The sequence below is a fragment of the Oreochromis niloticus genome, linkage group LG3 (genome assembly GCF_001858045.2).
Source record: "Oreochromis niloticus isolate F11D_XX linkage group LG3, O_niloticus_UMD_NMBU, whole genome shotgun sequence".
NCBI lineage: Eukaryota > Metazoa > Chordata > Actinopteri > Cichliformes > Cichlidae > Oreochromis > Oreochromis niloticus.
In genome coordinates this window covers 29,578,359-29,592,625 of record NC_031967.2, presented here as the reverse complement: position 1 = coordinate 29,592,625, position 14,267 = coordinate 29,578,359, and the positions used below count along the sequence as shown (strand labels likewise).

Below are 14,267 nucleotides of genomic sequence, written 5' to 3'. Positions count from 1 at the left end.
AGCTTCCTACGTGCATCAGTGAGCACTTTAACAAGAACTGTGGAATTTCCCCCTTTGCCTAACACGGTAACGCCCACAGGCGCTCTGATTGGTCTACGCTCCTCCCTCGGTTATGGCTTCTAACTTGCTATTGGCCCCCGCCGGTGTCAGTCAAGCCGCTTCCTGCTTCACAGTGTGGTTTGTTATTGCAGCGGAGCTCCTTTAAATGTGAGGGGAAATGTTGACGGTCGGAGCTCATGAAGTTGGTGAGTTTCTGATAGACGCCTACGAAATTAACTAAACTAACTGTCTTTGTCGTTTGAGAAAATGACGGAAAGTTAGCCTTTTGTCATTTTTAGCGGTATTTTGACAAACCTTCAGTTTGAACGCCAGTGAGGAAAATTTAAACGTTACCTGCCGCTGCTGCCTCTTGGCCCCGACAGACAGGTTGTTTCTTTTTTTAAAACCCTCTTTACGTGTCTTTTAATTAACTATTTTTCTCAAATTTTTAGAAAAATGAAGGGGTTAATTCCACTGTGAACCAGCCACACTTAACACACACGTAAGATGTCAGGGGCCCATGAGGAGATCAGGAAGCGCCGCCCCCCAAAAACGTTCTTGATCTCGACCGACATAAAGGTGCGCGACCAGCTGGAAGGTACCATTGCGCTACAGCGGGGGTTCATCTGCCAGGAGCAAGATTTGGGTAGAAAAGGGGACAGCCCTTGGGTTAAGGTATTAACATATATTTGCATTCACAGATTTACACAAGATTTGACACATGGAGGAACTTGTTGTGTAGTGCTAGGAGGAGAGTCTGAAAGGTGCTACCATTTGTCAGCTTCAACTTTACTAATACAAGCTGTTTTTATTTATCTTACTTCCTTAGAATGATTAAAATTAATTAACATTGGTGGAGTAATCTTGAGTATTTTGTGATAATATTTCGAAAAGTCATTTAAAGTGGTGTTTTTGTGCAATCTCAGTTAATTATATACATTATGCATCACTTGGGTGGCCCATTTCTTTTGTTGCTCCTATCACATTCACTGTGTTGAACTTCAGATGAGAGCATCGACCAGCCGCTGCTGAGTTCCTCCTTTTAAAATCTTCAGAGTTAAATTTCCTGTTGTTTTGTTCTTACTTTTTGCTTCATACTCCACACCACCATCCCTCCTCTCCCTTTTTCTTTCTCCCACATGTGTTTCTCCTCTTTTCCTGCAGGTGTTGGACAATGACTTCATGGGAAAAATAGACAGGAGATTCTTAATTGATGTCCCAGCTGACCTCACTGGCTTGCTGGAGGCTGTTAAAGATCCAGAGGCTCGACTAAAACTTCTAAGTAAGAAGCAAAATACTGCAGATTTTACAGCTGCTTACTTAAAATGTGCTCGAAGCTTGATTTAACTCACTTTCTAAGGAGAGAGAGTTCAGATTTGTGTCTTTTAAGTGCTGCCAGTTACTCATAAGCTGCCCTGTTTTTACTGCACACTATGCACACTGTAATAGCTGTTTAATTGTAGAGCACACTGAAGCTTTTCTCTATTATAAGTACATTTATGGCCTGAAATGTGACCAAAAACTGTCCCAGAGGATGTTAATCAAATGTAATTAGAAGTTTGTAATCTGCTAATTATTTGTTTGTTTGTTTTATTGTTCTGTGTTTTTCAGGCCAGCCTGGGAAGCTGCAGCAGTTGGCTTCTCTGCCGTCTGACTCCCCGCTGTGGGTCCAAATAGGTCAGCAGGATGAGCTGGCAGAGGCAGAGCTGAAGTACATCGGGCCCCTGACCAGAGGAAGCAGCGCTGTGTATTTTGGGGTCCAACTCAAGGTTGGCTTCATCATTGGATTGTTTGAATTTTCAAATATTTAAAGTGGCTTTAATCAGCAGTTTGAACTACTCATATGCTCTATATGGTGTAGCTGATACTGTTAAACCTGCTTTGCAGTTTCTTAAAGAGTAAAACTCACTACCTACACCACCTGTTCGGTACCAAACCTGGGCAAAAAAACATGGCAGAGTATAAAAGAGCCATAGTATAAAATCGCTAAAAGAAGAGACTTCCTGGGCTCTTTTTTTTTTTTTGACTTATTACCCAGAAGATTCACAGGATCAGTGCTGATATGGCTCTGTGGGTGCTAGCGCTACACCAGTCAGCTACACTGTTAAAACTGTTAAAATCTGACCTCAACCCTAGATTTTCATTAGGGTTGAGGTCAGGGATTTTGGAATGCAATTCGAGAAGCTCAGTGTGAGCCTCATTCATCCGTTCCAGTTTTAATTCGTGATTGGGAACACTGTCCTGTTGACACCCAACTATGTCCAACTTTCAAGTGTCCAGCTGTTTTGAGGGGAAGTTGAAGAATTTGGAGGGAGTCCTACTTCATTATTCCATCTACTTTGGACAATGTATCAGTATCACTGCAACAAAACAGCCCTAGAGCATGATGCTATTACCACCATGCTTGACAGTTGGTACAGTGTTCCTTGGTATGAATGTCTGACTATAAAAAAGTTCCCCATTTCAGTCATGCTTGAAGGTGTCAGTTTTGGAGCAGGGGCTTCTTTCTTGGTCAGCACCCTCTCAGTGCATTGTTAGGTTAAGCTGTCTTCACTGAAGCACTAGTCTTGCAGAAGTTTCCACTTCATGTCAGGCTTGAGCCTTGGTGGCTCCTGAACATCCTGACCAATTTCCTTCCATCAGAGGTTGACAGTTTTTTGTTTTGTTTTTTTTTTTCCATCTTCTTCCAGACGTTGGCAAAGTGGTGACACATTACTTACTTAAGTACAGGAAGAAATTAAATTGGAAATGAATGTTTTGGAAAATATCCACTGTAACCCTTGAATGCTGGTTATACATGCCATCCATAGACTGTATTTTCCTCACATCAGATTACATAAAATAATCACAAGATCCTCACCCCGTGTGTGAAATCAAGTAACCCACAGATAGTTTTAAAAAGCCTTCCTAATGTTGTTCATTTTACCCCTGTGCTGCCAAACTACCTGCAGACCCTTGGGATGTGAACCTCTAGGGGTGTCCTATACCTTCTGGCAGTGTGGTGTTGGCAGCTGATCCTTTGTGTCCTAGAGGTTGTTGTTGTGGATAAAGTTCGTTGAAGCAATGCTTGATCAGACTGGGATTTGGCCAGTTTGGACCTTGTTCATCGGACAAATGCTTTCACAGCATGAGGCACCAGACTGCCAGGTTCTGCAAGAGCTTCTTCCCACAGGCAGTCAGGATTGTGTACTCATTTTAAATACACATAATCATGCACTACAGACACACAATCCTATAATTGTTTGTATACATGAAAACACAGTCATCCTCCACAATGCTTCCTTTTCAACTGTTGCTGGCTTGTGCAATAGTTCTGTTTGCATAACTTTAGTTTAATATTCATCAGCACAGACATTCACGTGTGATAACTAACCTTCATTGCTGTTGTGCTTCTTTTACATATTTGTCATGTTAGTTGAGTCCACTGTGCAGTCCTTGTGTCTGCTGAATGGCAGTAAAGTTCACTCTGACTTTGACTTGTAGCTAACTAAAATCAAATATGACAAAAACATACAGTTAGCGGAAATACAAATAAAGACTAGATGTGTACTCACTTAAATAAAACAATAATATACATGAAGGGTCTTCAGATAATTGTGTCAACCTGTGTGAGGAGGCTTTAGCATGACTTTAACTCAAGTGTTTATGTTGTAGTACTTGTTATTAGGATCTTAAATGTGTTCTATGGAACATTTCTAAAAAACAAAATAAATAAAGCTAAAATGAACAGGGTGAATCAATTTTGGAGACTAACCAAAGTTACATTTATCTGAAAAGAAACATTTGGACATTCATAAAAATAAATAATGTAACTTATTAATTCACACTTTTCCTACAGTTTGCTGTCCTGATGGGGAGGCTGGTGCCATCAGGGAGTGCCATTGCCAACAATATGTAGTGGCTGGCACAGTCAGCACAATTACTGCATACATAAAGGTCCAAGGTTTCCGAGCATAAAACTGCACCAAAATATCCGGGGAATCCAATCATAGGGTTTATATACAAACCATAGATGTCGGAACTGAGTTGTTGTGTCACTGTTGTGTAACTATGTTAACTATGTGTGTGATTGTCCTCCAGGGCTCAGCGGTGGGTAGGGGACTAGGCAACGGCACTTACAAAGGCCAGAGGTTATTCACCTGCCCCGAAGCTTGCGCCCTCTTCGTCCCAGCCAGTCTCATCATGCCCCGCCAGTGGTCCAGCAGCTCCGAAGGCCAACAGCGACCCCGCGAGCGAGAACACCACCGCAGCAGCAACGGTCACCATAGCAGCAATGGCCGCCCAAACCATTTTCAGCCGCCACCCCAGCAGCAGCATCAGCACCAGCACAGTCGTCACGTTAGTTTCCGCCAGCATCCACCCAACAGCTCTTCTCAGGTGTCCCCCTTTAGCATCCTCCCACGAACTGCAGAGTCGGCACCCGTCACAACTCAAAACCATGTCCGAGGCCCTGCGTCACCCCCGCTGTTTCGCCCTGGGCAGCGTGTGTGTTTCCCCCTGGATGACAAAGTCTGTGCAGGGGAAGTGGTGTTCTGTGGGCCCCTGCCAGGCCGGGCCTCATCAGGAATGTACGTGGGAGCCATTCTGGTCAGTATGACCCACAAGAGAGAGAGAGAAGTTGTTTGTTTGTTTGTTTGTTTGTTTTGTTTTTTGTAGAAAATAAGACACATGTTAACTGTTAGCAAAAAGTATTTTCCCTCATTTTGACGGGCTTATACAATGTAATGGTGAAGCCGTTCTATCTGGATTTAATGTTTGACTCTGTGTTATGTACATTAGGACACTCCTGATGGTAACTGGGACGGGACTTACAAGGGAGAGAAGCTCTGCCACATTCCTTCAATCCTTTATGGAGCCCTGGTGTCAGTCAACAAGGTTTCCTTAGGTAAAGCAGCTGTTTACACTCAGAAAGTTCAGGCCTCAGTTATTTCAGGCAACTCAACAACTTTAGATTTTAAAGTTTAGATTTTCATCAGTCTTCTTAAAATAAACTGACTTCTATATAGAAAAATGGAATAAAAAATGGCAGATTTATTTCCAGTATTTTTCCACAATTAACACGGTCAAATGAGAATTGACTGAGAAACATAGAGACCAAAAGCCAAACCTGCCTAAATTTGGCAGCTGTCCACTTCAAGGTAATTTCCTTGTGCTTTTTTCAGCACTGCTTCCATTTTTAGATTCTGTGGTTGAGTCAGAAACACAAACAAAAAAACCCTGTGTTACACCTGACTTTGTTAACTGTTACAAACTACGCAAATCTAGCTTTTTTCTTTCCCTACAGAAAGTAAGTCATTACAATACTTGTGTTACCTGCATCACCTCAATTAACCATATAAACCTTGGGCCTACATAACCACACATAACCACACAGTATCTTAAGGGGAATTCTTTTCATTGTTTTACTTGCAAAGTAAGAAACGTTTAAACTGTTTACATGCAGTAATGAAAAATTTTTCCTTTTCCCTCCTCATAAACTGAAGTCACCAAGAGGGAAAAGACACAAGCGCAGCTTTTCTCTCCACCTAACGTGCACCGATCGACCTGACAGCAGTTCTGGTTTCTTCCTGTTAAAAGGGAGTTTCTCCTTCCCACTTTTGCCAAAGCTCTTGCTCAGAGGGGGTTATATGATTGTTGGGGTCTTCTCTGTATTATTGTAGGCTCTTTCACTTACAATATTGTTTTGGTGATTTGGCACTGTATAAATAAAAATGGAATTGAAATCAACTGTGAATCAATACACTTCCTAAAATGAAACAAAGCTCGATAAGTCGCTGTCTTTTTTTCTTTATGCTAGAAGAGCTAGAAAGCAGCAAATGACGACTTCGAAGGAGGCACTTACCAAGTTTACATCAAGTTGTGAAGTGTTTCTGCTTGTAATGGGTCACATGCCACATTTTTTTGACCTAAAACTCTTGCAGAAAAGAAACAATTAACACCAACAATCACTAAGTGAAAGCAATACAGAGATGTGTAAATGAACCAAATGAAAACGCAGTCAAAACAAGGAATTATGTTTTGTCATAAGGGCTGAGAGGATGTGAATGAGGGCTATGTGGACACAACTGTGTTTACACCTGAGCTTTGTAGAGACGAAGCGTTGCAGGAGCATAACAGTAAAAATAAACATCTAACTTCTTCACTTCTGCATCCTCAGAACCAAAGTCCCATCGAACCAACCCCACTCACAAATCTTCCAGAACCGTCCTGAAGGTGGCACTCCCCCCGGTTACTAAATCAGTCCCCATATCACCGCCTGCCTCTGCTCCAAAGATAGCCCTGATGCCCCCAATCAAACCAGCACTTAAATCTCCCCCTCTGCCTCCGCCAAAACCCGCCCAGAAACCCGGGCTTCCTGCCCCTCCTCCTCTACCGCCTCCCAAACCACAAGGCCTGACAGCCGGCCAGCAGCAGCACACCAACGGCACTCACGGACCCGCCTCACCGCTGAGGGCTCCGGGTAACGGTGACGACGCAGCAGAGAATGGAGAGGCAGGATCGGGCAGCAATCTGGAGGTGGGGTCGATGGTTGAAGTGAATGATCCGCCGCTGTTTGGAGTTATCCGCTGGATTGGATGGATAAACGGGATTTCAGAGCCAGTGGCAGGAATCGAACTGGTAAGGACAGTTTGTGTCTCAGTTTTTATGACTTTAATTAGATTGTACACTCAATACAGAGTTTTCTACTTCAGTTTTTTACTTCACAGACGGATTGAAAGCAGGTGCTACTTATAACTGAATCATTGTTTTCTTATGCCGGCAAAGTCGTGTTAGCATTATTATTTAAACAAAAACGGGTTATTTCCATCACCACATTTGTCACCACGTATCCTTTTTCATTATTACACAAACTTCCTGTTAACTTTTATGAGGGCAACGGAAAAGGAAGCTGCAGTTTGTTTACACTTAGAGATCATTCACTCTTTCTTAAAGGATACCTTTCATACCAAGCACTCATGTTTCTGCACGCTCTCTTTTCAAAGAAACTGTTGGCGTTTAATTGGTTCTTGTGGATTGATTGCTGATAAAGTCTTGCCTGTTCTTGATCCTCTTCTGTGTTCTGCTGGCCGCAGGTGGTCTGAAAAGCCTCTGCAGAAGTGTTGTAATGCTGCGTTTTTGGAGGACAGCTCCTTGTTACATAAACACTTTGTATATATTATTCTTGTCACTTGATTCATGACCTCAGTAAATTTTTACCTGGCGAGTTCATGGGCTCAGTCATTGACAAAAGAATTTCCCTCGGGATAAATAAAGTTATTCTTATTCTTATTATTCTTATTAGTTCAGAGTTTGAATTACTACAACATGATGTCCATTTTGTAAATTATCATCCCATTAAGATTGAAATAGGTCAAAGCAGGGTTTGAGTTGCTGAACTCGAGGCTTCAAAAGAGGATAGACAAATGTGTGACATCTCAGTACCTACACATACACAGAACAAAAGATGGATGAAGGCACCAGGAACTCATCAACTACTTAGCCCCTTGCTCTTGAAGTTGCAGTATGTTGCTCACTGTCTGTGGTCTCTTGTGGCCATGTGACTGTGAATCACTCCAAGTATAGATTAGCTTAAGGTTATAGAGAGAGATCTGCTATCGTAGGAGTCTGTGGGGACTGACTCATCCTGGGAGACAGCCTCAAGTGGGCATTAGAGGTACTGCAGTTTTTGGCACTTGTGCCGTGGCTTCACCTTTTTGTTACAGAGGTTACTGCTTCAGCTACATTAATTTTTTTTTTTTTAATCTATAGCAGTTGTAATGCCACATCAAGCTCAGTACAGAAACTGATTTCTTCCAGTATATTGTCCCAGTGGATTCATTTTTACCAGCAACAGTTGAATCAGATACTTTGTTACAGCAGCAGAGGAAACTTGGAGTTTGGTGTGTGGGCTCTGAGCACAAATATGCTGTATATAACACAGGGGGGTGATATGAGCCCCAGAGGGAGGATGTGTTTGATTTGTGAGGCAGGTCAGCACGTAGGACTCGGGCCGCCTGCCTGAAGCAGGTCACAGGTTTCACTCCATTAGTTTAATGACCTTCTATCATACTGGTTTACACTAGGCTAATAAATTCCCACCCTCTGTGTGTGTGTGTGTTTCAGGAACAGGAGCTGTCTGCTGGAACGGATGGCAGTTACCTCGGCGAGCGTCACTTTCGTTGCCCGGCCAACAAGGGGCTTTTCGTAAAGCTTCGTAACTGTAGACGGGACTCCAGATTCCCCGCCCCCGAGATGCCTGTCAATCAAGTGGAGCGATGCAACTCTATAGGTAGAGCAGGCTGTAATCTGACACAAGGCCACGCTAGCACCTCACAGTCAAAGCTCTCTGTCTCATTTTTGCAGACATGCTGATGATCGCTGTTAAAGTGGTATTTATGATGCTCTGATATCTAATACCATCTTCTGTGTCTGTGGCTGCCAGCCTTTGCAGAGTGGGGCAGTGAGCGCGTGGAGGAGCACACTCCTCCTGTGGAGGGGGACGAGGCCCGGGAGCTCTACCAGGGCTGGAAGAAAGGCATCCAGGGTCACCTCAACTCCTGCTACCTGGATGCCACGCTGTTCAGGTAACATCTGAGAAATTAGTTACTCTCCAACATCTCATAGAAAGAAGACTGTTGGTGTAAATATGATGTTTTGAGGTTTGAGAAGCTGGTTTTTCAGATTTATGCCAGATCTTTCAGATGGTTCACAAAAAGGCTGATAATGAATGTTTTTTGTCACTGTGCTCTATAGTGGACCTGCTGTGCTTCTGCTGTGTATACTGTTACAATACTGGATGCTCATATTAAATGTGACCATTAGAAGTGATGCATGTGACAGGCTTTTTTCTGCTGCTGGATGAGGAAGAGAGTAGATATGACTAAGACCGTCATCTCACAACTCCACCCACTTGGAAACCAGTGACTTAGAGGAAGGTTAGCAGTCTAAAACTGCTACCTTCAGTTGAACATATTGAAGGCAAAAGACATGAAAGTGCACTCACATACAATGTCACATGTCCGACTGTGGAATATGTCCAGTGTTATAAATATCTTGGAGCAGTTATTGTGAAGCTCTGTGCGAGAATGTTTGAGAAGGCTTCTTTGATTCCACGTTGATAAAAACAATGATGGTTTTATTTTATTGTGCTTTTACTGAATCGTTCTTATCTTTTTCTTCTTGGTGTCCTGGTTCGGATATTTACCTGTAAAGAACAGAAAACCACTCAGTCGAATGGTGAAGCGGTCTAACAGGCTGATCAGTGAAGCACAGCTGAACCCAAGCATCCCTGCACACCAGACAGTTACAGCGGTTCACTGGTTCAATTTTTTTTTTGCACAGAGTTTCAGTTTCCTCCTTCTGGACAAAGATTTCTGGTTTAAAAACAGCTTTGTTCAAGCAGCCGTCACGCAGATAAACAAATTATAGCTTTGCCAGTTTTGTGGGCTACATGATGCCCCAAATTAATTATTATTAATTCTCGCTTTTAGTATTTTTTGCATGATGTATATTTGTTCCATTGAGAGTGTGCATGTGAGGATGGATGACTCACGACTGCTGAACAAATCTACCTACAGGTATAAATGAAGGAGCCTGGGATGAAATGAGGGGCTGCACCAAGATTGCACCCAGCTGCTTGTTTTATACCCCGTCTGTGTGCTTTTGTCTCCACAGTCTGTTTTCCTGCTGCAGTTCAGCTGACTGTGTGTTATTCTGGCCCACCGACCCCGAAATCGACCAGAGCTCCAGTCAGGCTCAGGACCTTCTACGCTGCGACATTGTCAACCCACTGCGGAGGTCTGTGCTGTTGTCACTGTTGTGTTCATTGTTTGGTTTAAATGAACCGGGAGGTCTGATGGAAGGGACTGTGGTGCCCATTTCCTGTCTCTTAACTATCAGTTTCTGTTGTCACTATCTCTACAACAAAAACTGAAGTTTCTCTCATGACCACTTGAGACTGGCTTTAAAACACGAGTCAGTGGCCATGGTTATCTGATAACAGTACTAACACTACTGCTACTTATCCAGCACAGTGACCTTTGGATTAAACTTAACATGCTTGTTATACCAGTGTTCTGTTTGTGGTCGTTAAACACTAATGTCATTCTAATAGGAAGCCCACAAAGGTTGCAGTCATTAAACACCACATGTTCACGTGTTGACTAGAATGGGCTGAAGCACTTGTAACTTTAGTTTGTGCTCACATTCTTGTCATATATCTGTGAGACGTGTCTAAGGTGTTTGTGTGCTGCCGTGTTTTTAAAGGTACGGCTACGTGTGTGCCAGTAAGACAATGGCGTTGAGGCGACTGCTGGAAGCTGCAAACAGTGATATGGGCTTCACCAACCAGGAGAAAGGTATGTAAGTGTTCTCCTCCACCAGGGACTGTGCTGCAAACATTTTTAAGACTGTGAGGAATGCTGTCATACAACTCTTGTTCTTTCTGTCAGATCCTGAAGAATTCCTCAACAAGCTTTTCCAGCTTCTCCGAGTTGAGCCGCTTCTCAAGATCAGGTAATGTTGCCAACACTTTCTGTTTTTTCTTTTCTTTTTGTCTGCATGGACAGTGTAAAGTAGGACAGTTTCTCACTGGACCTTGGTTCCCAGATTACCTGCACACAGTCATTATCACACACACACACAGGTTAGCTGTTGCATCGATGTGGCTGGAAGTTGAATTTGGATGACATTTTTCCAACACGGCCGCTCTTCTACATTTCATGCATTCCTGTGTGAGAACGCAACCTGCCACCAGTTCACTTTGGTTCAAAGGTGATGGAAATATTTGCCTGGTTGTTGTTGAAGTTCACACTGTCTAAATCTAACTAAAGGAAAATGGACTTCCAGCCTGGAGGTCAAACAGACTGTGGCTCTTCCTAAAACTATTTGACTTTCCGCTTGTGTCTGTAGTGTCCCTGTGAAGACTGCGTTCAGTGTTTTTATGCTTGTCCATGTTGTTATTTGCTTAGAAATCCATGAAGTGTTTCACCTTCCTTTTATGTACTTCAGTGACTCAACGGATCTCAAACTTCACCTCTGACCTTGACTTCAAGGTCACTGTTATTCAAACTTGCCAGAGTTTTTTAATAGATGCACCTGTTTTATGAATTTGAAAGTCCTGTGTTGCATTGATCTCGAGTTATCATGACCACGCTGGCCGCCCACCTGTCTATCGTTGCCAGGGTAACAACAATACCCCATCAGTCTTTTATGGCTGAAGGGTAAAAATGGCTCCAGGTCCTAAAGAGTTAATGCAATACTCTCATTGAACCCCTTGAATTAAAGCTGGCTCACATCTTGTTTGATTGAAAATCTACTGTGAAGGCGCGCAGAGAGAAAAACTACAAGGAAAATTGTTAATATCCAAATATTTATGGATAACTATATGTTTACACAACCAAGCATCAAAGGTGGTCAGTCTTGTTACGCCTCCTCTCACAGTGTTTTAGGATTGTACCCGGTGGCTTCGTTCTGGTGTTAAACAAATTCTCGAGGGAAACAATAACACAGCAACACTGAACGAGACATGATCCACAGTGCAGCCAGAGGGCAGCATAATTAGACGGCTAGATCTCACGAGCTTGGTTTGCAGACTGCATTTAAAAACCGTACACATAAATGCTGGAATTTCATTGATAAAACCTGAAGCATAGACGTGTTGGATGGTTTGTACCACATAGAAAACCACATGCTTCAGGAGGTAATATTTGTTTATAAATACCACAACAATGTATCGAATGTTAAAGGTTTAGCAGTTAAAGGTCAAGTTCAGTAGCTCGAGTTAGAGGAGCTGAGGCCTGATCATCACCTAAGTCTTGAGCTCATTCTACATATTTAACTTCCCACCTTCTTCCTCTCCTCTCAGATCAATGTCTCAGCAGCCACAGGAGTGTCACCTCTATCAGCTTTTCCCACCTGCCCTTCCCCCCTCTCCCTCCTCGCCTGAGTCTCTCTCCCCAGTCGACTCCCCGATCCCCCTCTCCTCAGCGCCGTCCATGAGGGTCGCCAGTGTCCAGACCCTGCTGGAGTCCTCCTTCCTCCACTCCGGCCTCAAGTTTGTCGAGGTGACTGAAATAAGCCTGAGATTTCACATCAATAAGAGTAAAAAGGAGTTGCTATATTTTCCTATGTGTGGCTTGATGTGCCCACCAGGCTCCCTCTTGCCTCTTGCTGCTCATGCCGAGGTTCGGGAAAGACTTCAAAATGTTTGACGCCATCTTGCCGACCCTCAGCCTGGACATCACAGACCTGCTGGATGACAGTAAGGACGATCACAGGGAGCGATTTGTTATTTTGTTCCTGCTCACTGAAGATTTGAAGTAGCTTAAGTTTCTGTTCTCCTTTCTCTTGCAGCTCTGAGGCAGTGTACCATCTGTCAGGCTGTAGCCGAGTGGGAGTGTCTCCAGTGTTACGATGATATAGACATCACTCCTGGACATCTGAAACAGTACTGCAAGACCTGCAACGTTCAGGTAGCCCTTCACTGCTTCAGGTTTATAGAGACATGCGCCAAAGAGCCTCTGCTTTAAAGATGGAATCGTCTGCAGCAGTCCAGCTTAATTCAGCCCAGTGTTGTGGTTTTCTGGATCGCTGATACTCTGTAGACTCGCTCAGTACTCTGTACATGATACAGTGTTTTTTACTCATTGACTTTGATCACCAGGTCCACAGCCACAGGAAACGAGCGTCCCACAACCCGGTGAAGATCGGCGTCCCCGGGGAACAGTGGACAGGCCCCCTGCACTGCACGCGACAGCGAATGTCTCTGTTCGCTGTGACGTGCATCGAGACCAGCCATTACGTGAGCTTCGTCAAGAACGGGCCCCTCGACACCGACTGGCTGTTTTTCGACAGCATGGCGGATCGGGAAGGTGAAACTCAAACACGATAACCAAATCTTAAATTCAGCCAGCGAGGAGCACACGCTCACGTTTCTCCATGCGCTCTCACACAGGTGGAGAGAACGGCTTCAACATCCCCCAAGTGAAGGCTTGTCCCGAGGTGGGCCGCTACCTGAGCTTGTCGGAGGAGGAGCTGAGCAGAGTGGACCCCAGCTCCTTGAGGGAGGCTGCACGCCGCCTGCTCTGCGACTCGTACATGTGCCTGTACCACAGCCCCGAGCTCAGCCTGTACAAGTGACACGGACACTCAGCACAGACATGCAGACTGAAGTGGACGTGTTGTCCTCAGGTTCTTCACTTTGCACAGCTGTCCGAATAAAACATTGCACTTCATGTGAGGTGTAACATGAAATCTGCCTTATTCTCACCATGACCAGCATTTTTTTTTATTACTCCCTCCTGTGAAGTGGGGTTAGAGACTGAAGTTCCCAGTGAGATGGGAATGTTGAAGTGCAGCTTCTTTTCTTTGTGAGTAATGTTAGACACACAAACTGGCCTTCATGTACAAACCCATGAGGTTTTTTGTAACAGAAACTTTGCTCATCATCAGGAACACTCTCCAGTCTTGGCTGCCCGCAGCTTCACACACTCAGAGATGTAAAAATAGCAGATGTAGCAGCAAGAGTCCAAAGGTTTATAAGAAGATGGTGTAAAACAGCAAAGGTTAAGCTGGGTGACGTTTGTTTTACATCTGTAGGTCTGTTATTGGGGCTAATTTTTTGGGTCATCCATGTTTAAAACTGCTTAAATGCCAAACTGCTGCAGATTTATGGCCTGGCCTTAACGTTCACATCTTCTGTACATCAGGAGTTGCAGTTTGTCTACAAACAAGATGCACTTTAAACTCTTTCGTGAAGTGTTGCCCAGTAAAGGACGACAAGTGGTGAGGGTCTGAGAATAAACCACCGTCCGTCCAGAAAACAGTCAGCCATACTTCCACACTTCTACTGTGCCTGTTGAACAAAGAGCCTTATGTTTTGGTAAAGAGCTGTGTACACTTGCCAACCTGCTGGTGAGCTTACCTGTGCCTTAATGATGCTCTCACACTGTATGAAACCACTGTGCCTGTAACATGTAACACATGTACTCTGCACAGTTCAGTTTGCACTGCTTTATTTACACGTCAGTTCATCTGTATATAATAGCATTCCCTGTAACTTACAGCACAGATTGCACATCGATGTTTAAACTGTTAGATTGCTTACAGGTTCTTTAATGTAATCCAGCTACACGCAATGAGATTAAAGATTTGATATTGTTCCTCTGTCTTCGTGTTTTGTTTTGGTTTTTTTGCCTTTTTTATTGTTCAAATTTGTCAAGAAATGTAAAATGTGGGACAAAATCTAT

General features: G+C 43.7%; 1 protein-coding gene across 1 annotated transcript; it reads left to right on the top strand.

Moving 5' to 3' along the window:
• Window positions 1–93: 93 nt before the first annotated feature.
• cyld3 (cylindromatosis (turban tumor syndrome) 3) lies at window positions 94–14,186 on the top strand. The gene is made up of 17 exons (XM_003458768.5): window positions 94–245; window positions 492–714; window positions 1,204–1,321; window positions 1,651–1,808; window positions 4,120–4,626; window positions 4,819–4,924; window positions 6,197–6,657; window positions 8,143–8,308; window positions 8,462–8,603; window positions 9,694–9,816; window positions 10,285–10,376; window positions 10,470–10,533; window positions 11,885–12,083; window positions 12,172–12,280; window positions 12,373–12,491; window positions 12,683–12,890; window positions 12,974–14,186. Exons 2-17 carry the CDS (start codon window positions 547–549, stop codon window positions 13,156–13,158), a joined length of 2,925 nt encoding a protein of 974 aa, XP_003458816.1. The 5' UTR covers window positions 94–245; window positions 492–546; the 3' UTR covers window positions 13,159–14,186.
• The last annotated feature ends 81 nt before the right edge of the window (window positions 14,187–14,267 follow it).